The sequence below is a fragment of the Gymnodraco acuticeps genome, unplaced genomic scaffold, assembly GCF_902827175.1.
Source record: "Gymnodraco acuticeps unplaced genomic scaffold, fGymAcu1.1, whole genome shotgun sequence".
Classification (NCBI taxonomy): domain Eukaryota; kingdom Metazoa; phylum Chordata; class Actinopteri; order Perciformes; family Bathydraconidae; genus Gymnodraco; species Gymnodraco acuticeps.
Genome location: NW_022992250.1, coordinates 2,593,356 through 2,620,415, shown reverse-complemented (window position 1 = coordinate 2,620,415; position 27,060 = coordinate 2,593,356). Strand labels below are relative to the sequence as shown.

The window sequence follows — 27,060 nt, the reverse complement described above, 5'->3', positions numbered from 1 at the left end:
CATGTGTGTCCTTCATTTAGTAACCAAGAAAACACAAGAAAAGTGTTGGAATTTCAAAATTCTAAGATTCTAGGATTAGGAATAAAGAAATAAGTTAGTTATAAATATCATTGCCAATTTTTTATTTTATTATGATTAATAATTCACAAATGATCTGCCTTTTAACAGTGTACAATTCACTTAATTCCAGCCCATCAGCAATGTCTAACCTCTGTGAAAAGTAATGCCATGATGCAACATGCTTTTATAAGTCATTTCATAACTGTCAAAGGGAAAATAAGAACATTAACAAAAGTCTGAGTTACAGGCTTCACTTGCTTTAGGGAGTCCCTCGTTTGTGTTAAGTTATTATGCAATCTCACTAATGCAGTCCATTTCTATGCAGAGCAAGACATCATTCAATGTTACACTAGATAGATAGATTGATGGCTTTTATTGCACCACAAAGGGAAGTTTACTTCTCTCAGGTCAGTACTAACAGACAATACATGTTACATATTAATCCCCATTCAAACAAAAATAACGTATGTCTCACAAAGGCAATGATTTTCTAAAGAAACCAAGAGAAGAAATCCTCCAAGCATTCTGACATAAAAGATCTAGTTCATCTTATGTGTTGTATTGCACTGGCATTATAGTTTTCTAAAATATAGGGTATATTTAGAATGAATGGCATAAGATAAACTAAGGTTGATCCCAGAGCCCATATTACAAGTTAGTAACGCTAAGATGTTATTGTAAATAAGGTATAAACTCTATCCCTGTGTTTATACAAATGTGCACTACAGTCATGCATTACACTTTAAATGCTACAGCCATTGCTGAACACCAGAAAGCATCATGTCAGCATGTCAAGTATTTGGATTTATGTCAAGGTGACTTGCGGACATTTGTGATCATACAATCAGTTGGGTTAGGAACAAAAAGTAATTGTTGGTTGACTATGTGTGGATTTTAAGTATATATTTTACAGGTGATAATTAACTTTCTGAGCTTTCAGTAAGAGATGAGTGTCTGTAATTGGCATTGCTGCGTCTGTGTGTGTGTATTCTCGTGGAGCATTAGACACAGACTGATGGGAGCTGTCACTCAAAGGAGGATGTGGGAGATGGGTTGGAGGAAGGTCGGAGGGCTGTCGGCATCGATCCAGCATGTCACAGTCTGAGAGGCTGGCCGGCTGTGTCGGTTTCAGCATGGGGCTTTAATCCGAGTGTGTGTGTGGAAATGTGTGTGTGGGCTCATGTATGAATAGTATTTATATTCAGTGTAATTGTGATACATTGTGTAGAACAACATATTCGTGACTAGCCATTTATTGGTGTGGATTCATGTAGTAATTCATTGCATAGATGGTAGCACAATCACTATAATTAACATTAAGGAGGTTTCATTTATTGTATAAAGGTATTTAGGTTATGGGTTATGGGTAACTGAGTGGGAAAAACAAGTCCTTATTCAGGAGAACAATATCATTACACTAATTTAAGGCTGGGTAATATGCCAATTTTGATGAGACTATATATTATTGTAGATTCTATATATTTTTATTTCACATTTTCTTTAAGAAAACAATTACACTATAATTGACAAGTAGGTTTCAGTATTGCAATTAAAAGTGAAGATTTGCACACATTGTAAAAGACAGAATCACCTGTCTTTCGGATTAAATACAGTACTCTAGTTTAAAAAAGGCTAATTATTATAATTATGTTTTTATCATGTATACAAATACTAGTTTGTAGGTTATGTATTATTTCAATTACCAGTGTGTCCACACATGTATGTTCTGTTACCTTTGAAAGGAAGAAGGACATGTTAACAAAAGCTGCTGAGACCAAGTGGTTTCTGGAGACTTCCATTACTGAAGTGGCCTGGGGCCTGAGCCTCTAAAAGCTCCATGCAGGATGCTCTCCCAACAGACTGACTGCCTGGAAGCAACCAAGAGGTCACATTGAAATGCATGTGTGGCGCAGCAGATATAGACTCTGAAAGAAAGACGGAAGGAGACAGAAGGAGAGAGGGGGCAAAAGAGGACAAGAGAGACAGAGAGAAAAGACGAGAGAGAACCAGCAAGGTAAAGAGAAACCAGATGCCAGCGAGGCTAATAAAAGTCTGCACCAACATAATGTACAGATGCTAATCTGCTGTTCTCTACACTCCACCGAAATGCTGGTGGAGGCAGCAGCTGCTAATGATGCTTGAGAGCATGTTCTGTCTCTCTCTGTCTTTTTCAGCCCATTGCCAATTGAAATAAAGACAGCTAAGTAGTGCTGTAGACAAAATTCAAACAGACAAAAACACTCACTGGTTGGCTGATTTTTCCCACTTCATACTTACACTGAACAAAAATATAAATGCAACACTTTTGTTTTTGCTCCCATTTTTCATGAGATGAACTCAAAGATCTAAACATTTTCTATATACACAAAATAACCATTTCTCTCAATATTGTTCACAAATCTGAAAAAATCTGTGATAGTGAGCACTTCTCCTTTGCCGAGATAATCCATCCCACCTCACAGGTGTGGCATATCAAGTGCTGATTAGACAGCATGATTATTGCACAGGTGTGCCTTAGGCTGGCCACAATAAAAGGCCACTCTAAAATGTTCAGTTTTATCACACAGCACAATGCCACAGATGTCGCCAGTTTTGAGGGAGCGTGCAATTGGCATGCTGACAGCAGGAATGTCCACCAGAGCTGTTGCCCGTGAATTGAATGTTCACTTCTCTACCATAAGCCATCTCCAAAGGCGTTTCAGAGAATTTGGCCAGTACATCCAACCGGCCTCACAACCGCAGACCACGTGTAACCACACCAGCCCAGGACCCTCCACATCCAGCATGTTCACCTCCAAGATCGTCTGAGACCAGCCACTCGGACAGCTGCTGCAACAATCGGTTTGCATAACCAAAGAATTTCTGCACAAACTGTCAGAAACCGTCTCAGGGAAGCTCATCTGCATGCTCGTCGTCCTCATCGGGGTCTCGACCTGACTCCGGTTCGTCGTCGTAACCGACTTGAGTGGGCAAATGCTCACATTCGATGGCGTCTGGCACGTTGGAGAGGTGTTCTCTTCACGGATGAATCCCGGTTTTCACTGTTCAGGGCAGATGGCAGACAGCGTGTGTGGCGTCGTGTGGGTGAGCGGTTTTCTGATGTCAATGTTGTGAATCGAGTGGCCCATGGTGGTGGTGGGGTTATGGTATGGGCAGGCGTATGGTATGGGCAGGCGTATGGTATGGGCAGGCGTATGTTATCGACGACGAACACAGGTGCATTTTATTGATGGCATTGTAAATGCACAGAGATACCGTGACGAAATCAACAACCTGATCAACTCTATGCGAAGGAGATGTGTTGCACTGCGTGAGGCAAATGGTGGTCACACCAGATACTGACTGGTTTTCGGACCCCCCCACACCCCCCCCATAAAGCCAAAACTGCAACGTTTCAGAGTGGCCTTTTATTGTGGCCAGCCTAAGGCAAACCATGTGCAATAATCATGCTGTCTAATCAGCATCTTGATATGCCACACCTGTGAGGTGGGATGGATTATCTCGGCAAAGGAGAAGTGCTCACGATCACAGATTTATTCAGATTTGTGAACAATATTTGAGAGAAATGGTTATTTTGTGTATATAGAAAATGTTTTAGATCTTTGAGTTCATCTCATGAAAAATGGGAGCAAAAGTGTTAAGATTAAGTGTTGCATTTATATTTTGTTCAGTTGTACTTATCTGTTTCCAAGACTGCTCACTGCTCCATCTCGGTCTACACAGGATGCATTCAGGCACAGTATTCAAGATGAAACAGGCTCTTTTAAATCACATTAGTCATACACAAATACAATATGTTGACATATTAACGATAACTTAGTTAACTTCTGTGATCCAGTGCCGCCCTGTGATGAACAACCTTAATGGGTACCGTGTCTAATTCATTTTGACAGCAGTGGCAGCACGCCACTTCATTCATATTCAAACAACTTCTAAATACTGCGTCGACATATGAGAGTGAGAGAGAGGGAGAGACAGAAAGAGAGAGGAAGCATGCTTACTTGTTTTGAGAAGAAATAGGGGTTGTATTGAGCAATTTACAATATAATAGATTGGGTATATTGCTTAAGGAGCATAGAGCTGAATTAGCAGTAGGTCCATCAGTCCCCAGGGGGATGATGTTGATTTGCAGCTATGATATCAAACATACAGTATGTATAGCACAATAAATGATTAATAAGTGCAATAATGTGCACTTTTGTAGATAGTTTAGATGCAGGAGCAGTTACAAAAAAATGACTACTATGTTTTATAGATCTATGTGTTTATCTATATGTATTTCTGCTTGTGTGTAGGAGTATGTCAATATGTACATTAAATATGGGACTTTCTAAGACTCAAATGCCATCGGATCTCAATCAAAACAAAGCTGGCTCATACAACAGGTAGTTGAGTGGAGATAGTATGCCTGGGTACACGTGTGTGTGACTGTGTGTATTCACATTATCAGAGTTTACTGTATGTGCCTCACTGCGTGTGTCACCACGCCAGGCTGTAGACCCTCTGTAAGGGGGCTTTTTCAGCAGGAACAATGTGAGAGTTTGCGGTGAATCAGTCAGTCTAGTTTTCTCAGAGGACAGAACTAGTCCCTCCAAAAAATGGCAGCCAAGCCCCTTTTCTGTTTTTACTACTTAGCTTCCGATGGGACAGAAAACACGGAAGCTTCAGTTGAGCATGAGAGCTGGTTTTCTACTCGATGGAACTGGTTTCATGCAGGGCTCAAGTGTGCTATTGACTTGATGGACCTGCTGTCCCTCTTTTACACTGAGCAGAAGTAGTATGTATTGTAAATGAATACATTGCTTTTTCAGATTATTAGCAATATTTCCTTTAAATTAAGTGTACTAGTAGCTCACCTGGTAAAACGGGCTCCTTGTAGTAGGGCATAGAAATGATTGCAGTTGCCAGATGTCGAATCCCATCGATTGTTGTCTCCCCTTTCCCTTTCTCTCCTATAAAAGGCAAGAAAAAATAATAAGTTGATTTATAGACCTGAATATTGGTTGTCAGCAGATACTCATAAGGCTTTTTTTCTGCCTCCTTAAGCGAATATCTAATAATAAATACATACCTACTTAAACAAAACAAGGCATTAATGATAAAAGGAGAAATTAAGTTAAACCTTACAAACATTATAAGTATAGATAGAGTCATTGAGTCCCATTGTATACATTAAATAATGTAGCAACTAGGAAACGGCAGTTTTCTGAGAAAGAAGCCAAGGTTTGTCTACCAGGAAAAAGAGCAATTACAGTTCAGTCTGTGTCCCCTAAATGTTTGTGACAGCAGCTTCTTGGCTTTTTTACCACCTTAACTACTTCTGCTGGGCGTGTGTGTGTTTGTGAGTGCAAATGTGAGTGTGCGCGCGTGCTTAATGATTAATAGACAGAGTTAAATGGTCTCCATTCTAGCAAACACACACTGCTGTCTAGCTCTCACTCAACTAAGAAGCTTGTTTCTCTTGCCTTGGTTTACAGTTTTTAACCAGACTTTGGTCTATGAATATTTGACAAACATTTAGTTTTGCTTTTAAAAAATATATATGTTTCACATTTTTGCATCCTATATCTCACACTACTGCCTTAATGTTTACTTGCAGGCTTGTCACTGTATTTAAATGTTTTCTCTTTTATGGCTATTATGTGTATCCTAAAATTAAAGCTTTAACTTAATGACCAATATCCAGACTTAAAGAGGAATCCCTGCATTGTGTTACAGAACCAGAGCAGGCCCATCGTTAATAATCTGAATGTTGTGGCCATGGCCGTATCTACCATTGAGGTCACCGAGGTCCGGACCTCTGTAATATTTTCCCGAGCTGTGTATAACAAAACTTGTGAAATACAATTGCACTAACCGGCATTCTTTGTAGTACTTCCATTTACTGACCATGGGGGCGCTCCATAACTACGTAGCCTCTGTTAAAGCAAACAGAAGAAGACGACATGTATCAACCGTATCAACAAACCTCCGCAGCCCTGTACCGGAGCAGCGGAGGAATGATGAGGTATCTTAAGATCTGAGTCCAGCGGGCTGCTTGTGTTTCTGCTCATCAGGACATCATATGACCAGCAGATCCTGTGTGAACGCTCTACGTTAGTCAGTGGACGTCCGACAACATGCACACTAACTTATATTGCAGCTATAGGCTATACTTTGGTTTAAATTGCGTGAATAAACTAGCTAGAGAGCTAAAGTTAATTACGTTCATCCAATGTCAGAAGGATGACCTTTTAACAAACGTTGTAATGCTTTTCTTTCATTTCAATTTGAGTAAAACATTGAAGATATAACATTGTATTGTTTTCTTTTTACACTGACTCAGATATAATGAAAATACTGTCAGTCGAAGCTCAGCTTTGGTAAGGAAGAGACAGGACAGGCAGAGAGAAAGAGAGAGAAAGTGATGGAAGTCAGGGAGGAACTGGAATCACACAAAAATAATGTAGGCTTATTAAGCCCATCTATTTATCTATCTATGTATCTATAACAATAGTCTTCATTTACAATAGGCATAATTTTAAAACATACATAACTGTCATAATAACATACAATTGTATAAAACACCATTTCCTTACATCTTTGTTCTCTTTTGAGAATCAAACAAAACAGATTTAAATTTAAAAAAGAATGCAAACAAACAAGTGAAATGAACTAAATAGCTGAATTGCTTTTAATTCACTGGCAGGAGCAACAAGTGAGGAGGAGCAAAAAGTGAACAACGAGGGAGAGATTGAACAAAGAGAAAGAGTAGAGGACAGAGAGAGTAATGAACAGGAAGAAGACAGAGAGACTAAAGACGATGGAAGAGAGGCTGCAGGTTATGGAAAGGAGAGAGACATGGAAAATGAATGTTGACAATGTGTTGTGATCATTTTAGCCTCTTCTGCATGTCCAGATCATTAATAGTAACAATCAACTGATTCTTATGTATTACACTTTAAAAATAATTTATGCTGACATTGTCAGCCCACTGACATGGGTTGAAATCAATATATTATCCAATTTGTGACCCCACACAGGACTTAAAAAGCACCTAACTAGATCATAAAAATCTCGGGGGGTATCCCCCGAACCCCCCTAGCATGTTTGGACCTCTGTATCTAGGAAATCCTGGATACGGCCCTGGTTGTGGCCATCCATGAACTCAGTCAGAACTGTGTTAGTCTCAAACACTACAAATCCTGTATCAAAGTGAAGCAATGCTTTGATATCTAAGTGAATGTGATTTTAATATGATCTCTGCTTGATCTGAGCTTTCTCTCTGCATGCCAGACTCAAGTGTCACATCATTTTCAACACATACTCTCTCGCTCTCACATGCATGCACACACACATTAATCCACTTTGTTGCTTTGGTTCTCTCACCCTTGCATCTAAAGTGTGCTAAGTCTTTATGGACTCCCCTTGAAAGTTCCTTCTTTTAAGCATATGTAATGTTGTCTTCTTACTAAGAGGCTCTAGATTACTTTTTTGCTGATTGATGGGAAATAGCATGTAACATATAGAATAGGTTTTGGGCAAACAATTATCAAACATCACATCACATACTGAAATATTTTTTAATCCATCTCACATTGACTGATTTACTTTTTATTTTGTTCTTCACTTTGAAATAAATGTGTTATTGATAACAGAAAAGCCCATAAAGGTTATACAAACATGATATGCTGTTTTTCACAATTAAATAAATGAGTAAATTGATTACAGCAAAGCCCAAAACGTTACAGACGTTAGCCACAACTTGTGAATACTGAGTTATATATGCATTCCCTATAGATCTCTTTAGGGTACATTAAAACGTACATGTTATATAACAGATTCTGACTTAGCTGGTCATTAGCTTTGGACTGTAACTATTCTCAGAACACACTTTAAGTTCTACAGAACAACACAAATCTAATTATCATTCCATTATGGTATCAAACACATTATAAACTTTTGCTAAAAACTTGGAGAACGTTGGTGTTTGCAGGCGTGGCTAAGACATTTCTGCTCGTCTGAGTGATTGATAGCATTGCAGCTGGTCGCATCCATTCAGCTATATTACATACTTTAAGTGAGAAGGGCCGGCCTCTTCTCATTCCTTTTGTTCCCTAAAAATGATATTCATTAGTAGAAAGCTATGTGGATTGTGCATCTGTGTTTAGACTCATTCATATTCCAGATGTCATATTAGTATTTGCCATATTTTAGAATAATACATCATAATACTTAATGCATGTTCTAACTGAAACCAAGCAGAAAGGGGAGGAGGACAGTGATGCATGCGTATGTACCTCTCCATGCATCTCTTTGTGATTGTGCTAAATGTGCTTGTGTATTTTCAGGACGGATGTCTAGTCTTTCCACACTCTGAGGCCACTGGCAATTAGATATTAAGTGGTCTCAGCATTATCTGAGCCTTAGCAGACAGTTTTGAGTCAGCTCAATCAATCCCCATCCATCCATTGCAGAAAAAGCACCACCTCCAGTTTATTGGAGAAGGGCCCCTAGGAGGAGAGTTCACCAACGTGGCAAAAACTACCCTTGGTCACTGAGCACTGAGTTTGAGCCAAGATAATGGTCCTTTCAGGGACGTATCCGCAAGTGGAAACCCAATGGAGTCTGTGGTGACAAAAACTGCAACCCTCTCAAAGTGTTCAGTGAAATTGTAGCCCATCAGGAACATGATGAAGGATTTGAGAGCGGTGGTAGTGTAGTATTTTATGGAATATCAGAAATTGCCAACGCTGTTTTGCACACAGGGAAATGTTGTTGGCAAGCCAGGAAATGTTGGTTGCTGGCTGCAATTTTATATAATATTCTTTTTGCATGAATTAGTTCCTTGTGGGAGGGAAACTAATTAGCTCATCGTTTAGAGGGGAAGAAAAAAAAAGTGTGGCCCCAGTGGGACGCTCAGCACGTTAAAATCAATGGAGATTTGTGCAACAGCTCATCAAATGGCAAAGCAGGGGGCCACATGCTGATAAAGGCTTGCTGTGGATGACAGTAATGGATGGACGGATTTATAGATGGATGACCACAAGTAGCATTACTACTATCATACATCACACACCAAGAGAAGACTGAGGAATATTTAACTAAAACTATGTACGGTCACCCTTACTAAAAACTAAACAAAAAAATATGAAGAAGTACAGACCATCAGGCAAAAGCGTCACGCTAGCCGATGTGCTAAATCTGTCTGGGTGTGAAAAGTGGTGGGGGGGAGCCTCTTCTTCTACTGTCAATGCCTTTGCGTGGACCAAGCCTATCTATCTTTGCTCAGCCTTCATTTTCAATCTCAACTTTCAAAGTTTGTAATGCCAAATCTTGTTCCTGGTGTGTAAAGGGGGGTAGCCATTGAGTTGAGAATAAAAAACGTTTTAAAGTGTATGTTATTTTATGCATAAATAGAGGAAGTGCCATTTTGTGTGACTTTGACACTTTTCTTCCAGCAGAGAGCAAAGCAGTTCAGTGTTGCCAGCTAAATCTTTACAGCACACACTAACATAAGGGAAATGTAATACATGTAATGGCCTGCTTTAATGAAATGGCAAGACACTCACCAGTCTGATGGGAAAACCTGTTAACTCTCAGTAGAGATAGGAGCAGGGCAGCGAGCCATCTGAGCAGACAATGTTGCTGAGTGGATGTAAAATTGTGCTCAATATATGACCTCAAATATTTTCATACCGCCAAAGCTGATGGAATAGCAGAAGTATACATTTTCAATAACACAATCACTTCATGTAATATAAAAAATAATAGCCAGGGTAGCCTGAATGCTAATGTAATCACAACAGAGATTATGTTTTCTGTGTCAACCTTATTTGCTGTAGAAAACAATGAGCAACAAAACAAGGATTAAACTATAATGATGATTGTGTCCTGAATATATTTAAAAAGATTAGATTTAATTTAACTGTTACAAACAGTTTGGTAACCAATTGATATTTTGTAGCTCAGTTTTGTTCTTCTTTTCTTTATATTTGCCATTATTAATATTCATTTGTCAGCTATATTACTGGTATTAAATGTGGGCTTTCTTCTTCTTTGAATAAATAATACAACTAAACTAAAACATGCCTAAACACTATAAACAAATATTGTAACGTTTAAAAAGGAAAGGGGGAAAAATACATCCTGTGAAATTGCATGTCCTTCTACTGTATGCTGTAAAAAATATGTTTAAACAGGAACACTGTAACCTTTCTCCCAGCCTCTTGTGTACAATGTATTTAAATAGATGTGTTACCTTATTAGCCTTAAAGACAGGATAATGAGCATTGACTCGGGCATTAGCCAACAAAGTGGCTCCCACCTGTATTATGAAAGAGTGTGACAAATCTATGTAAGTAAACAAGTATATGTCTTTTATTATTTCCCATTCTTTTTGTGACCAGTGTTATATTAATTTCCTTTTTAGAATTCTTCTCCCACTCCTATTGCATATACCTCTCTTCATTCAACCCTTCCTGGTATGCATCCTCATTTTGTAATCTCCTTTGTCTCCAACCGTCCTTGTCCTGGCGTCCCTCTGGATTTGTCACCTTTCACTCCTGACAGTCTGCTTTCCTCTGCAGGTATTCCTTCCAGGATGAGGAGGACATGTTTATGGTGGTGGACTTGCTCTTGGGAGGAGACCTGCGCTATCACCTCCAGCAGAATGTCCATTTCTCAGAGAGCACCGTCAAACTCTACATCTGTGAGCTGGCCCCTGGCCCTGGGTTACCTCCGTACGAAGCGCATCATACACAGGTTAGATACTCAGTCTGTACAAAAAACACGAGAGGTATAGGCTTTTTACTGGTTGCCCGTAATATCTCTTTCTTATATAAATCATGTCCCACTTCTGACTCTCTCCATTGTTTTTCACCACCAAGTCTAAGTATTATCTTTCCCGGTGTACGTTTCTCCTTGGCTGTCCACTTTAATATTATTTTCTAAGATGATTTGCTCCAACATTGAGCAGAAAGGTCTAGCAGTGTCGACATGAAGGTCACACCTGACACAACAGTTTACTATGAACTGCAGACTATGGCCCATCATGAAATGCACTATTTATGTCCCTGCTGCTTTGTCAATGCCTTATTTAATTGTAAAATGCAGGTTAAGTGCTTTTTAGGCCGAAATATCTGCTGCTATGGCACAGCCAATAGTTTCGCAATGGCCAAGAAAGACATGGCTACAGCCCAATATTATTATTTTAAGTTGTTGAAGTGACTCAAAGGACATCCTGTTACGGCCAACAACGCTGCCAAAAGTACCTTTAATCCTTACAGTGGTATCACATGACTCTTTCATAGAGGGACAATGCAGATAAGATTAAACAGCTTGAAAAACAAGGTCTCAAACCACATTTTGTCTGATTGGCTTTACCAAATATATTACAAATTCAAGTGTGTCATTGCAAACCAGTCAAAACTGAGGTCTTCAGTGTGGTGGTTGTATATGGGAACACATTTTGACATGGAGTCAAGGAGTTGCATCTAGCATCCCATTTGTTGTTAAAGTGGAATATTTACCCTCAGTCGCAAATACAATTAAGTCTTTCGATTTGTAATCTCTGCCAGATTTGTTAAAGGTCCCATGACATGGCAGGCTGTTCGCCACACACTCACAGCCTGAGAAAAGTTAAGGCTGAGTGAGTGTGTGTCCGCGATCCCAACTCGTCTATTACCAACGTTCAGGGAGCTCTATGCAAGTCAATGGGACTCCCTGATAGTTGAAAATCGACGCTAAAGGTCCCCCCACTGCGTTTGATAGCCAAGGGATCCTGGTGTGTGACGAGCTCCACGGATTGGTCCATTTGGACCAATTGGTCCATTTGGGTTTGGTCACGTCACTATACCCAGGAAGAAAAAAATGGAAAAAGAAAAATCTCCAACGAGGCGTTCTGGGGCAGCATAGACAGGTATTTTCTGTGTTAGAGTTTTACTCGCTACAGGGTGTACTTTGAGGGTTTGTGACTTTGCAGACCGTTTATATGCAGAAAAAGCTACATAACACACAAGGGGATGGGTAATAACCGGAAAAGCATGTCATGGGGACCTTTAAGTCTTCCATCTTTTTTTTATTATTGTAAATTTGGAGAGTATTACATTAACAAAAGGAATTCTGGAATGACATTATAATTAAAAAATATAGACAACTGCAGCACAATATAACAAATGATTTATTCCTTTCATGACCCTTTCAGTATAAGTGCATACATTTGTAGCAAATACGACCTAAATTGTACAACCTTAGTGCTTTGCTCCTATTTATGAGGCACTGTTCTCTACTCTGTTGACTGGGCATGAGGTAAACACAGAGTCCTTCTCAGGTTTTGACTAATAGAAAACAAAACCGCAACAGAGAACACTAATTTATCAACACCCCCAGATAACAAATTACACCATTTAACAGAGCAGAGCACTTGCTCTTGTCCACACTCCCAACTTTAATAGGAAGAGAGAGAGAGAACAATTAATAGAAGGGTTTATTAATATATGTATTTATTGAGTCCATTGAGGGATATGAATATTTAAATTATGATTTATATTTCAGTGCTGAAGAGGACAGACTTGATGTGCAGGTGTTGGGGGCGTTTGTTTGGATGGAATCAACATCTTTTCAATCTGCATTCATTAGCTTCAAATAGGAAGTGGGGCTGAAAGTAACTCTCAGCTCATCTCTATGGAAATTGAATAAATAATTTCCTCCATCAGATGTGGACGTGCTGACTTCAGTACAGCAAGTGATGCACTTCAGAATGTGGTTGTGTATATGTGCAGTGTGCACATGTACATGTAGGTAAAATGCAGGATATACATTGTTCTTCTTCCATTGGTCTGTGATGATATTGATTATAATGAGGAGATTAATCGAGATAATGACATGAATCCTATGTGAAATGGCAACAATGTAATGATGTTGTTCAAGAGTGTTTGACCATAACTTAGACAGAATATGCTTGAGAGTAGTTTGTTTCAGTATGATGGCCAGATTTCCACATTATGTAATTTTAAAAAAGTGTTATTCATTTGTATTTGTATGTCTTTATTCGACAGGACCTAGAAGCAGTCTGGATACAGGTTATGTTGCATTCACTGCATAGCATAGCATGAAAGATATTTTAGCTAACCTGTTCTGTGATGTCATGTTTATTCACTTTGAACACAACAAAATACTTGAAATGATGATGATAATGATAAGGAAGAGGAACATTAAAATGTTGTGCACTTGTGAAGTCCATAGAAGTTGTGCTACAGAGTGCAGAGTTAATAGCATGGGGCCTATTTGTGATCCCTGCTGGATACCTTTATTAACTAATTCAGGACTTCAACTAAAACCATACAGTCTACATGTATGTTTAAAACCAATGGCAACAACAAGAGTATTGATCCCACATGGGTAGAAGACAGTAGCAGAGGGAAAACATTTTTAAATTCAAGAATATGAATTCAATGTATTGTATTAGTGTTCTTACTGCTAAATTGAAATGTAGGTTTTGCGGTGCAGTCCAGGTAATGTTTACTTCCCTTTCTGTATCCATATTGAGATGCATGATAACATTACAGCTACAGGGACAACAACAGACATCGCTGTGATTAGCTGGTCCAATTATTTTCAATAATGAGCTCCTGCATTATATGACACTGAATGGCAAATATGAGCAATCTCAAGGCAGTTGGGACAGAGCAGCAGTGAGGTTAACAACAGCAGTTAGGCTCATCTTGACAGAGCCTGGATGGAAAATCAAAGAGACAGCAGCGTCATCATGGGACATACAGGAGCCTCAAAACATGCAGTATGATGCAAGGTGGCTAATTGAATTACACTGTGTTATTAAGAGGGACATTGATTTATTTTGAAGCCTACAACGTTTAATGATGTTTGCTTTCAAATAAAAAGTTATAATCAACTATACCAAGTAGCAATAGAGAACAGCTTTTATTTGTTTGCCATTATTAGATTTTAATGTTGATTCCAGAATAATGGCTGTAGAATAATGAAATAATCTGTGTTTAGATTGGTTCACTATAAGTCATTTTGCTAACAGGCAACTCAACAAACGAGCTTGAGTATCCCGAGGTAGTGGACTAACTGGATTAATATTATCTTTGAAAACTCTTCCCGGCAAAATATCCCTGTTGGCGAAGTAGGAAAAGGAGAGGAGATGGGAGAACGGAAATAAATGTGTCTTGTTTTACCGAGATAGTTCAGTCATTCCTAAAAAATCTGCAAATTATAGCATCTAAGAATAGGGTTCTATATATTTGGCATTGTTAAACTTGTTTCTTGTGGACAGTAGCTGGGTCATATATGTGGTTTTAGCTTAATACAGTGAGGTTAAGTCAGTATGTTTAACCCTAGCTCTCTTAGGAGTATGCCTTATTGACAATAGAATGAGTCTCAATTAGATTACATCTCCAGAGACGTAATGGGTCTCTCCAAACAACAGGAAAGATAAATGGCAAGTGTGTGTCAGAGAAGGTATGTGTGTGCATCTATACATTTACCTCACCACAGCCTCTTTGACATCAACAACAATTATCTCAGGCTGAATCCCCAGGTGCATTATGTTGCCTAACGGATTCATCATAATGGAAAGACTTGCTTGTTGTCAGCCAGCAGATGCTCTTAACAAGTCAATATCCCTTACTGTTTCATTTCAGAAACACTCTGCCCAGTAAAGTGGTTAAGGGACTAATCATTAGCTTCTTATCAAACTGACAGACATGGATGAAGATACTGCAGACAGGCCTTAGTCTACAGGTAAAATGGAAGTTAATCTTGTGAGACCAACTGTGAAACATTCACAACAGCACAAATGTAGTAGATTGGGTGGTAGAATTATTCTCCCATCAAAGTCAAACAGCCTTGAAAACAGACTCATTCAACAACCTGAAGAAAATAGATTAAATAAAACCAACAGTTTACAAGATAGTGCTTCAGCTACTTGGATGCGATGCGAAGCGTGCTTTCATCATTTTTTTGTGAATTATTATTACAGATAAGGTGTTTAGTTTGACTATTTTTGAAGTATTTGTTGAGTAAAAGAAAAAAGTTTGACATTTTAAAATGATCTGATTGTCAACAAATCACATACAAAAAATGCTTATCTATATTTTGCTTTAAGTGAAAAAAAAAATTCAAAACCATTTCATCCCCACATGCACTGTCTGGCAGTGTATTAATCCATAGCTGAAAATAGTCCCCAACAAACCGTGCTGCTAAAAAGAACTACAGTGCCCAGCTTAATCTATAGGCATGATTGGTAAATATAGAACTATATGGGCATACTTTGTGACACATTTTTTAAGATTTGTATCTGCTGCTGGAACAAATGAGCTCGGGGCTGAGTGCTACTGGAAGTTGGAAAGTAGGCCTATTGAGAGACGGACTAACACATTGTTGGTTTTATTCGTTTCATGGAAATTGTCCAATGTATTTATTCAGTTTCCTGAAGCGTACTGAGACCCAGCTGTTGCAGCAGCACGCCTATTTCAGCCAAGGAGGATTCTCTACTGCAAGCTATGATCTCTTATCTCTATCTCTCTCACACACACACACACACACACACACACACACACACACACACACACACACACACACACACACACACACACACACACACACACACACACACACACACACACACACACACACAGTAGCCTACACGGTGCTTATTCCTCATAATCTCTCTCGTTATCACTCCCATTTGTCCTTTTTTCTCTACGTACTATAATTTCATTTCTTCACAATGTTCTTCTCTCTCATCCTTATTTCTTGGTCTCGGTTGTGCAGAATCTTTCTTTGTCTCCGAGGGAGTGGCACAAAGCGTAGCTGTGCTTCAAATAATTGATTTGCTCCTTCATCCCGTTCTCCTCTAGCGGCCTTTTGCCAGGCAGCCAAAAGGGAATATATTCTTAATTCACCTATCTGGATAATTGAAGGTGAAAGAGAAACACAAAAATAGTCTCAGTGGGTCTTGTCATGGATGGTTCTTAAAATGAAGAGATAATATACACAACACTGCAGATTGCAGGGAGGCAGACTCCGTCATTACTCTTCCTCTCCATCAGCTGCTGGGAAAGGCGAGCGTTTGTCATGTCTTCAAGTGAAGTATTCTTTATTCATGGAGTGTGGTAATGTTTTATTTCCCAGCAGAAGAAGAAAAATATGAACAAAGAGGGAGGGAGAGTAGAGAGAATGTATACACTTATATTTCATAAATGCAGATTAAGGTACCAGCTGATGCCAGCTCACTGATTTCCACAACAAAATGGTGAATTAAGCATTATCGTTGTGAACAATCTCCCTCGGCTCACCCCAGCAGATTAGTGATGGGAGGAGGTCTGAGAATGTTTACTCGCTAGTCTGTAACAAAAAGATCGCTAATTGCCTGCTTGTGTATCTAACTCACGTGTCTGCCTGTGGGAGAAAGAAGGAGAGGGTTTTTGGCTACAATCATTGTATCTCAGCAGTCAGAAAGACAGACATGCAGACAGACAGGAGGATCTACCGGCAGATATACCGAGTCAAAGAGCGAGGAGAGAGCTGACATTCTTTGTAACACTCCCCGAGTGTTTCTGACTCTGTGAATTATTAATCACTAGTAATTGTGATGTAAGTTTTGGCCTTGGCTTTTTAGCGCCGACTGGCTGCTTTCAGTGTCTGCTCGGCGCTCTCCCGCCTCCCAAAAATCAGCTCCAAATTAGACTGGGGACTTGTCAAGGCCAACTTTTGTCAACCAGACGCACTCAGTAGCAGATATGTTAATGAATAAGGGATGAACATCTCTCAGCTCAGGAGTTGCTACTCTCATCTACGCACACACACAATATTTACTGAAGTGCGTAAACAGGGTGGCAGACATGCTCGCGTACACCTGTGTTGTTCTCACTCTTGTCAAAGCTGCTTTTCTGTAACAGCGAGAAGAAAGGGTGAGCGGGACACGCAGCAGTTAGACTCTGTGGGTCTAGTTGAGTTTTCAATTCACGTTCAAAGGCAGCGGCTGTCTGACTCGCTATTCAATGGCTGGTGGGCGTGGGTACTTAGAACTGAGGGATTCTGTAACTGTGCTTATCTGTGAGTGTGTATTTGCACAAACTGTGAGTTACTGTGTTTGTGTGTGTGTGTGTTTACTGTATGTGTGTGTGTTGCTTGTTTTGAGTAGTTGATGTAGCTGCTGTGGGCTAGGGCTTCCAGAACTCCACTCTCTATTGTTACCAAGAGGGAGAGGCACAATCTCAAACAGCTCTCCATTTTATTGTGGAGTGGAGAAGAGGGTTACTAAAGCAGCAGAGCCATAATAGAGTTTCTGATTAAACTGCCAGTAATCTACGGCCAGAAAAACAGGACAACAATTTCACAGCAGCTATGGATTAAAAAGTAAAAATCAACGAATTTAATATTTTACATTGTCTGAGAACATTACGTTAATATTTCATTTTGCCCCAGGACAGAAAACAGGAAAATGGCAGAAGTAATGTAACAAGGGGGCTGTGCAACACACCTTAGTTCTTCTGGTACAGTTTGAAATGTGTCCGTAGCACATGACTTAAAAAAAAGATAAACTAGAACAAATATTCGATACATTAAAGTGTCTTCTACTAGATGCATCTGTTTGATAGCTGGTTCATTGTTTAACTCATAATTGTAAACAAAACTGCCTTCTAATTTATTTATCTTTCACTTTTTATTTTATTTTCTGGGTTTTAAACTGTGATATGGTTTAGAGAAAATTATGAGGAAACATTCAAAACTAAAATATTTTATTTTTAACATTTTACAGACAACTATTATTTGATAAATAGAAAAACATTCATTAATAATGGATTATAAAAAAAAGTTGCAGCTCTATTATCAAGTTACAATGCCAACATCAAATGTCTGCTAGAAACTGTAATCTTGTTTAAATACTTTTTTCATCAGCTTGTTTATTTAATTTAATTATCTTGTGCGGCTGCCTGTTGACAGTATGATAACTTATTTACTTTACAGGTGTGTGTGTGTGTGTGTGTGTGTGTGTGTGTGTGTGTGTGTGTGTGTGTGTGTGTGTGTGTGTGTGTGTGTGTGTGTGTGTGTGTGTGTGTGTGTGTGTGTGTGTGTGTGTGTGTATGTATGTGTGTGTTCTTATTTTAACTCTACATGTGAGTGTGGACATGTGTATGCTTCCTTCATCTCTCAGTGTGTGGTTGCCTGACCTGTGTGTGTGTGTGTGTGTGTGTGTGTGTGTGTGTGTGTGTGTGTGTGTGTGTGTGTGTGTGTGTGTGTGTGTGTGTGTGTGTGTGTGTGTGTGTGTGTGTGTGTGTGTGTGTGTGTGTGTGTGTGTGTGTGTGTGTGTGTGTGTGTGTGTGTGTGTGTGTGTGTGTGTGTGTGTGTGTGTGTGTGTGTGTGTGTAAGCCTCCGTTCTCAGGTGTTTTGGCCCGCTCCAGTATCAGTGCACTATCATATGACCAGGTACAGGCTTCAGTTACTCCTGCACCTCTCATAGAAGGCTGTAATGAGGCCATTAGATCCTGCTAATAGCTTGTAGGGTCAGTCAACCGAGAGAAAAGCCAAGGGGATCAGCTTGCATCCAGCTATCCTGGCCTTTCGTCTCACTCAGAACAGCCCAAAATGTTTACCTGCATTACTTCCTTTTCTGTTTTACTCACTTGATTCCTTTAGCTCAGTTTGCTTTTTGAAGTCTCTTCCTCTTTCTTGTAATTTACCTCAGCGCTCTATATCTCACTCCTCTTAACTTTTAATCTAATTTGTCTCAATGACTCTCCATTTGATTCTCTCAGTTCATCAGTACAGAAAGGTATTAAACATTGTTTTCTATAAAATGTTCCTTCTAGTGCCATTAGCTCCTAATGTATTCCTATATCTTTTTAACTCTTACTCAATACATGTTGAGTATAGATGTCTGCATTATTTAGTCTACCTGTTCCCTCTTATTTTGGCCATAAACATAACATGTTATTACTTTCTGTTTATCTTCAAAAATGTTATACTTTTCTATTACCTGTTATTCTTCTATTTTTCTCAGCAAGTGATTCATACAAAGCTGTCAATTTCAATGTAAAGAGCGGTGTACATTATAACAGTTTCTCCTTATTTTGAGATTTAATGTCTTATAAACAGAAAGTCTGACTGCAAGATGTGCACATTAAAGTGGAACAATTTCAGGTAGCATTGCAGTGACATAATACAAATTGCTGTCATGATTTGGTGGTTGTCAGAACCCGAGCAGGATCTCAGTTTAGAAGCTGAATTCAAGTATCTCCTCAAATAGTTTTTTCCATCACATTTCATCTCATACAACTCTGACAGTGTTATCTAGACGCCATTTTGTTGTGTCACCTCTGAAAGCATCCCGTTCCAAGTAGTAAATGCTTGCAGATGGTTGAGGTGTCACCTCGCCAAGCAGGCCGTCTCCACACAGCTCCGTGTGACCGGGGCGGCAACACATCCATCTGTTTCTCTCACTTATAGAAGCTGCAGAGCACTTATACCAGCTAATAAACACAGGGCATAACTGCCAGCTGAAATGAGCAGGTGACAGCTTTAAGTACTCTTCTCTTCGCTTTAGTAAAGAAAGTCTATTTCCAATTCACACTGCATTTAACAACTTCATTCTATCAATGGGGAAATGGATCAATGGAATTCCTTTCTAAGAAACCTTCTCAAAAGTGTTTCTTATGTTTATTTATGAGTCATCAAAATGATTGCACGGGTAAACCAAAGACTTTAGTCTTTTAAAGAACAAAAACATATTAGCCAGACAACATCAATACAGAGCTGTCTGTATACTTCTCACTGTGTCTTCTTTTTTGGATATAAAGACTTATTTTGCTGGATAATTACCTCCTAATATAATTTAATTCATAGATCATTAAACTGAGAAACTTAGTATTGATTGTGACTGTAAGAATAAGCCACATAAGTCTCCATATAAGGATTATAAAATATTTACTTTTTTATGCAAAACCGCTACACATTCTAAATCCAAGGCTTCTTAGACTATTCATTTGTTTTTTTTCTGTGATGTTTTTAATGAATCTCATTTTCGTATTTTGTGCATCTTGTTAAACATTTGTCATCCCTTTGTAGTTTGCCAATAATTGCAGTTTCAGGCAGCTTTGTTCTGTGTTTACTCAGAGACAAGTGAAACATTTCATTGAAAAGCCATGTTTGTTTAGAAAGCTGTAGGAGGCTTATGGAGCCTTGATGAGAGGCTGACACGATTTTGATCAACCCTCATTTCCTCGAATCTCAATGGATAACGAAAGTGTACAATTAGTAGAAACAATAGCCCCACACTTGTATAATTTAGCAGAAAGAACAAATATTAAATTGAAATGTGCTCAACATTCACTTTTTCAGTTTACTGCAGAGTCACTTTGCCTGTCTTAAGTGTTAATCTGAAGACACCAGGAGGTCATGATTATGTGATCAAGAGCTGTAGCTGACAGTGTTGAACCACACTGAATTTTTAATGCAAATGCAGATGTCTTGCACCACTCAGACACATCTGCTCTCGTGACATGTTCCATCTGTCTCACCCTTGGTGGTGCAAGCTAGTGTTTCAAACTAGTATGGCTATACCCATTTCTTTAAAGGAGTAAGGGGCGTTTTGTATTAATCTCCACTGTCAGGAGACCCGGTCAGTGGTCGTCATCATCATCATCATCATCATCATCATCATCATCATCATCATCATCATCTCTACCTCAGCAGCATGGCTTTTACAACTCGCCACCTCCTAATGAGGCTTTCTGCTTTGCTTTATCTCTACAGCCAGTTGTCTCCTCTTGTCCTGTGGCTTGACAATGGCAGCATGGCCTTTAGCTAGAAAAGATGCCTCCTTGTTCTGCTATTTTAGCCGTGACACGTGCCCCTCCTCTCTCCCCTAGTGCCAGCCTTTGACGCAAATGTCAGCTAATTAAGGGTTACATGGTCGACCTTTCTCCCCACCACCTGGGCCCCCGCGCATTCAACCCGCCAAAGCTGCCCAGAGCCAAGCGCCATGCTACAGGTTGTCTTCATGAGTGTGTTGCTGAAACACACCTGTGCACACACAGACACGCAAAACGCAGGTTGGCCTTTGATATGCTAAATGCTGCTGGGGTCCTACAGGGCAGTGGACTCAATTAGAGGAGACACCTACTGTCTAACACTGAGGATGTACAAAGACATACCCTAACACCACAAGCAGATTTTAAAAAATATGTAATTTTCACTTAATCAGTCTCATTCAAACCAGAGTTGGTGATTGTAATAACAGTGGAAAGGCAAAAAATATATAGTTTTGACGAGTCTGAATTTGTTTGTTTCTTTTTTAATGTCATGTAAATCTACTGATGTCTGACTCAAGCCTGGTGTCCTTGAGGAGAGCATATTGATTTATATTGTGCATGTTCATGAATACTTTTAAAAGCCCATTTTGTTACCTTTGTATCTGCATTACGCATTATTTGTTTACTGAAATCCCCTGCTGGTCTGATTACAATTTCAGTCATATTTTAAACATGAAAAACTTGAAAAAATCACATTAACTTCACTCACTGCTAATGTATTAACAATTTAAACTGTCATCGTTCGTTAATGTTGATGTCAATTTAAAAATGAGCACTGCATTTGACCATCATGCACAAGTGGAACATCTGAGAGGAGCTCTGAATATTAAATATTGTCTCTCCAGTTCAAAGCATCTTTACATCTGTGGGGTCACGTTCCAGAGAAGCTAGAACAAAGAGGAGCGAAAACCACACCGAGCCTTTCAACTACTGAAGGATGAAAAAACTATGAAATACAAATCTTTGAAAATATAATAAATATCAGTCTGACCGTCTCTAAAACTTGAATTGTGTGGTAGTAAAGGCATGTCTGTGTGTGTCAGTGGGCAGTGGTGGAGACTAAAAAGGAATAACCCGAGTGGCAAAGACAGTGTTAGGTACAAGAAAGAGAACGTTTCAAGGGCAGATAAAGATCAGCGGAAATAAGAAGAAAGAAGAGAATAATTTAGCTTTGAATAAAAAATGTCACTGAGCTCTGAACTGTTCTTCGTATCAGCTGATCAGGTCAGCTGGGATGTTTGTATTATCACTGGTGTCTTTATGACACTTTGTAACAATTTGGGAATCGACAGTATGTGTGGCTTTGACATCTGTTGAGAAAATGTATTGTCTCTATTATTCACTTTTTATGGTTCCGCTACAAAGCAGATAAATCAATAGACTATCCCTAGTGCATTCGATTTATGAGAAGATAGAGGGATTCAGAAAGGAGGGAATTGAACAACAATCCACAAATGTGTCATCAAAACAACAAAAAAAGACATCCAGATGGAAAATGAAAAAAGGAATGCAGTAAATCAAACACGAACTGGGCTATGACCATTTCAAAAAGACTGTGTTTGTAAGGAAACTAAATGTCATGTTATTGAAAATGTAATCCATTAATCCTACACTGTTTCCAATAAGGAACAAGTAAGTAGTTACTGAAGTCTTAAAAACAGAGCAAATACATATTCAAATATACAGCTGGTTTTCTGCTTCCAAAAACAACTTGGAAAAAAACAACTTGGAGAGAATGGTTTGGTTCCGGATGCCATTTGGATTTGATGTGTATAAATCAAAAGAAAGAAGATAGGTGCAGACAAAACATCTGTTTAAAAACGGAGAGAAACTGGAGAAAAAAAGATGACGCAGAAGCTGTGCCCTCAGTAAGAGCTTCAGTCTACACCTGCTCCTCTTCTCATGTTTCTCATCCACTCCCACAGCCTAACCTACTGCCCTATCTCTTTTCCCATTTGTTTTCCCCACCTGGTGAAGTAGTGCAGCAGAGTACCATTTAATGGTTCGATCTACTGTATTATGTCCATTTTTGTGTTTTCCTGAAGTGAAATGACTCATCATAAAAAAAGAGTCAGCCTACTTGTACATTCACCTCCGGGAAGCTTTTGAATTTGATGATCTGAGCACGTAGTTCTTTCGGTAAGACTTTCGACACACAGGAGGAGTTTTGTTTACTTCAGCAGTATAAAAAGTGGTTTGTTAAGAACAAGTAAAAGAAGAACTAAACTGATATGAGCAATGTAACCTCCATGGAAGGACAGAAAAATATGAGGGTGCCACCTGGAGAAACTCAAGCGTCATCAGTGGTAAATGAGACATGAAGTACCACCCACTGGGTTTGAGTCACAGGTGGACTGAGCGCTGCTGAAACAATATGTGCTTATCATTATAGATTTTACCACAAGCCAAAATGAAGGATCTTGAAGATTACTACTCTAAAAGCACATTTCCCATAATGAATCTCACGGGACCAGATGTGAGATGATCTGATGAGACTTGTGTTACTAATGGCGTCATTTCAGTCTGTCACCACTGGCAGAATTTTCATATATTTAGTTGCCGTGTTAAATAATTCCTCTGGCTGTCTTATGGTGTCACTAAACATTTGCATACTTAAACAAATAAGCAGGCTGTTTGTCAGTGCATTCAAATGATCCAAAAACAACTTGTATGAATGTTTTATGATGTGTCATGTCATGCTTATATTTAGGCAACTAAAACCTTGCATTTTCTACCTACTTTAACTAAAAGGGCTGGTCTACAATGTCAAAGTAATTATGTAACAAAGATAACCAATCTTCCACGCCCACAGGAACAGCATTGTACTGTTACCTCATACTAAATAGTTTATCATCCATTTTGAGTCATGAGAAAAAGCCTTAAAGACCAAACTGGGCTTCTTTGCATTGTATTACCAAGGTTTAAGCTTGATACATATCAAGGACGCTTAAGTATTAACTAATTATACTAGACTGGCTTTTTTCATATTCTCACTTTACACATTTTAACTGCTGTAGCCTTAAGACTCTAGCACTGACTCTATTCTACTACTGTAAAAGCAATGTGCAAATCCCAGTACTGCTTGTTCTCCAAACAATATGAATATGAATTTCAAAGATCTGTTCATGAATGACAAATACAATCTGATTCTGGTTTTAGTTTCTACATAAAACCACAAATATACAGGGAAACATACTAATCCAACAGAACTGTTTTCCCTTTCAGAGACATCAAACCTGACAACATACTCTTGGATGAACATGGTAAGATCCCTTCTCTAATTGTATTTTCAATTCACTCATATTGGGGTCAGGGTTGGAATTTAAAGACTGTGACAATAAGATTTGTTTGAGTTTTGGTACCTGTTGACATATCATGATACCATTTGACTGACACACAGAGACCTGACTTGCTTTTCTAAATTCAAGACTGAACATCTCCTGACTAAGGATTTTATTGAACCTCCAACCCATGGGATCACTTCTGCAAACATCAAAAAGAGATGCAATGCTCACTCAGAGGCAGGTTACACAGATAGGGCTTGCAGCATAAAAAATACCTTATACCGTATTTTAAGAATTGCAACATTGGAAAGAAGTCGACTTTTTTATGCCCACACTGCCAGTCTGCATTGGGTTGAAGCACTGTGACATTAACATGGTGTTCTTTCCCACTGAAATATTAGATGAAATAAGACAGAGTGATGTAACAGTGTGTGAGAAGGACGGCATGATATTAATGATGTCTGCTTCTCTGCTGTGAGTTAAAATCATGCTCTGAATGATTGATTAGGTTTCATCAGAGGCTTTCATGTCAGTTACAGTATCAAACCAGCAGACAAATGCACATTACCACACATACAATGACCAACAGTGTGCGTTTGTATGCATGTCAAAGGGAGGGAAACAGCCCGGCATGAAGAGTAAATGCCTTCATTTATATATGTATCAAAAAGAATGTTAAAGTACTTTATGTTATGATCAATCTGGGATAAACACAGAAATCCTAGAAAGATGGTACAGTATGATCATACACTACATGGCCAAAAGTATTTATGAACAATACAACTACTTTGAAACTGTCCTTGTGGCTTTTACTTAGAGGGAAATCCTTCACATAGTTGTTGTTTAAAAGTAGTCTAAGCTGACTGCCTGGCAACCTCACAGACAGAGACAAAAACACTCTAGGAAGTTCCTGCACATACTGTACTGTAGGAAGTAGTCTGGCGTGCAGGGGTATTTATATGATATCGTTCACGGACAAATTCATATAGTTATAATGGCTTTATTCCAACTTGTTTATGTAGTAACGTCATACCGTGGCAAAACTGTTACTGGCTTGGTGAGCTTTATAGGTGATGGTAGGTGGATTTGTTACCTTTGTACAGAAATATAAATGTCCCCGTGTTTCTGGTCCTGTTTCACCAAGCTAAGCCGCTGTATATTACTGTAGTATAGATATGAGAGTTGTGGTTAATCTTATCATGTAACGCTTTGCTAAAGCAAAAACCTTATTTCACAAAAAAGCCAACTTTTCCCATCACTACACACTTTACTAGGAACATAATGAACCAAGTTCTTACATGTAACAAAGCATTGCCTGATATTCATGATAATCAGTTGGGCTACAATGGATAGAAAAACTCATGGACCATCTCTGCTGTCCTGTAAGTAGGTACTTTATTACAGCACTGGCACTGGCACCAGGAAGCCGACTCCACACTTCTAATAAAGTATAGTGTCAGCTTGACAGCACACTTTCAATAGCCCCGTTATACCCTCTCTGCCCAGATAAGATAGGTTCTAAGCCCTCTAAAACAGAATCTAGTCAGAACCAGATAGCAACAAATCTCAAAATGAAGACATGAAAAGGTTATCTAAACCTGTAACTGACTGTTTGAACATTCACTTGAGTTGAAAGGTTGGAACGCCCCGCTTCATAAAACATATGGTTAAACAGTAATTCAGCAATTTACGCTGATATATATGGTATTTCATTAATTTTATAACACAAGACTAAACCTTGAATTAACTGTCCATCTGCTGAATACAGACATTAGAAGTGAAAGACTCTTTGAGAATGAACTTTAAAGTTTAAATTACATAGGTGCACAATAAACTAGAAGGGTGTGCTACAGCTTCTGAACAACAGCTGTGCTCTTCCAGCACTGAAATAAAGAATTGAAGACATTTGTCAAAAGTCAAAAAGAGTAATTGAGTATTACCGAAAAGGTCTCAAATCTATATTTACTCCAACAAGAGAGTCTAGGTTATGTTCCGCACTTTCCTGAAAATGCTGCAACATGATCACGTTGTGTAGTAGATTTATTTATGAGCTGTTGAAATTCTAATGCATAAACAATGTTGTGATATTTAGCATTCAGATATTTGTTTGTTGGAACTTAACTGTTTTGGCCTGACCTTGAAAGAACAACCCAAGACCAAAAGTTTTCAGAAATGTTTTACATACACACAAACACACTCACTAAAGTCCTGAGACCTTGGAGGTTACTGGGCAGCTGCTAAGGGGATATGTGGGATGGCAGGCCTGCTGTCGCTACAAAATGGAAGCAGACAAAAGGGCGACAGACGGAGAGAGAGGAAGAGAGGGCTGAGATGCAAAACAGAGCGAGAATAACAGGGAGGGCCACGAGGACATGACAAGAAAGAGGAAAGTGATGAGCAAACATTTCTGGAAAAAACAGATTTGACAAAGGAGGGAGAACAGGGTAGACACAGAGAGAATGAGATATGAGCGATAAAGAGGGAGAAGATGGAGAAAGGCAGCCTTGTCATCCTGATTTCCACAGGACAACAGACGTTCACCTTAGCTTTAGCTTTATCTCTCTCTCTCTCTCTCTCTCTCTCTCTCATCTCTCTCTCTCTCGCTCTCTCTCTCTCTCTCTCTCTCTCTCTCTCTATCTCTCTCTCTCTCTCTCTCTCTCTCTCTCTCTCTCTCTCTCTCTCTCTCTCTCTCTCTCTCTCTCTCTCTCTGCATGCTTGCCTGTCCTTGCAAACTAAACAAACAGTTATTTCCTCATCATGCATTCTACTCGCACTTTTTCATCCTATGCAGATATTTAGTTTACCTCACCACTTAAGGCTAAAACAACGGGGGGAGGAGGGGGAGGTTGCTTTTGCAAACCATGTCAATTTTGCAACCTGGAAATTGATCCGTTGCT

At 39.1% G+C, this 27,060-nt stretch overlaps 1 protein-coding gene across 1 annotated transcript in view; it reads left to right on the top strand.

Moving 5' to 3' along the window:
• Positions 1-27,060, top strand: part of stk32a (serine/threonine kinase 32A) — a 69,306-nt gene that overhangs the window by 17,128 nt on the left and 25,118 nt on the right. The window contains 3 exon segments of the mRNA XM_034206467.1: positions 10,629-10,761; positions 10,763-10,803; positions 24,105-24,142. Of these exon segments, the coding sequence (XP_034062358.1) occupies positions 10,629-10,761; positions 10,763-10,803; positions 24,105-24,142 (212 nt within the window).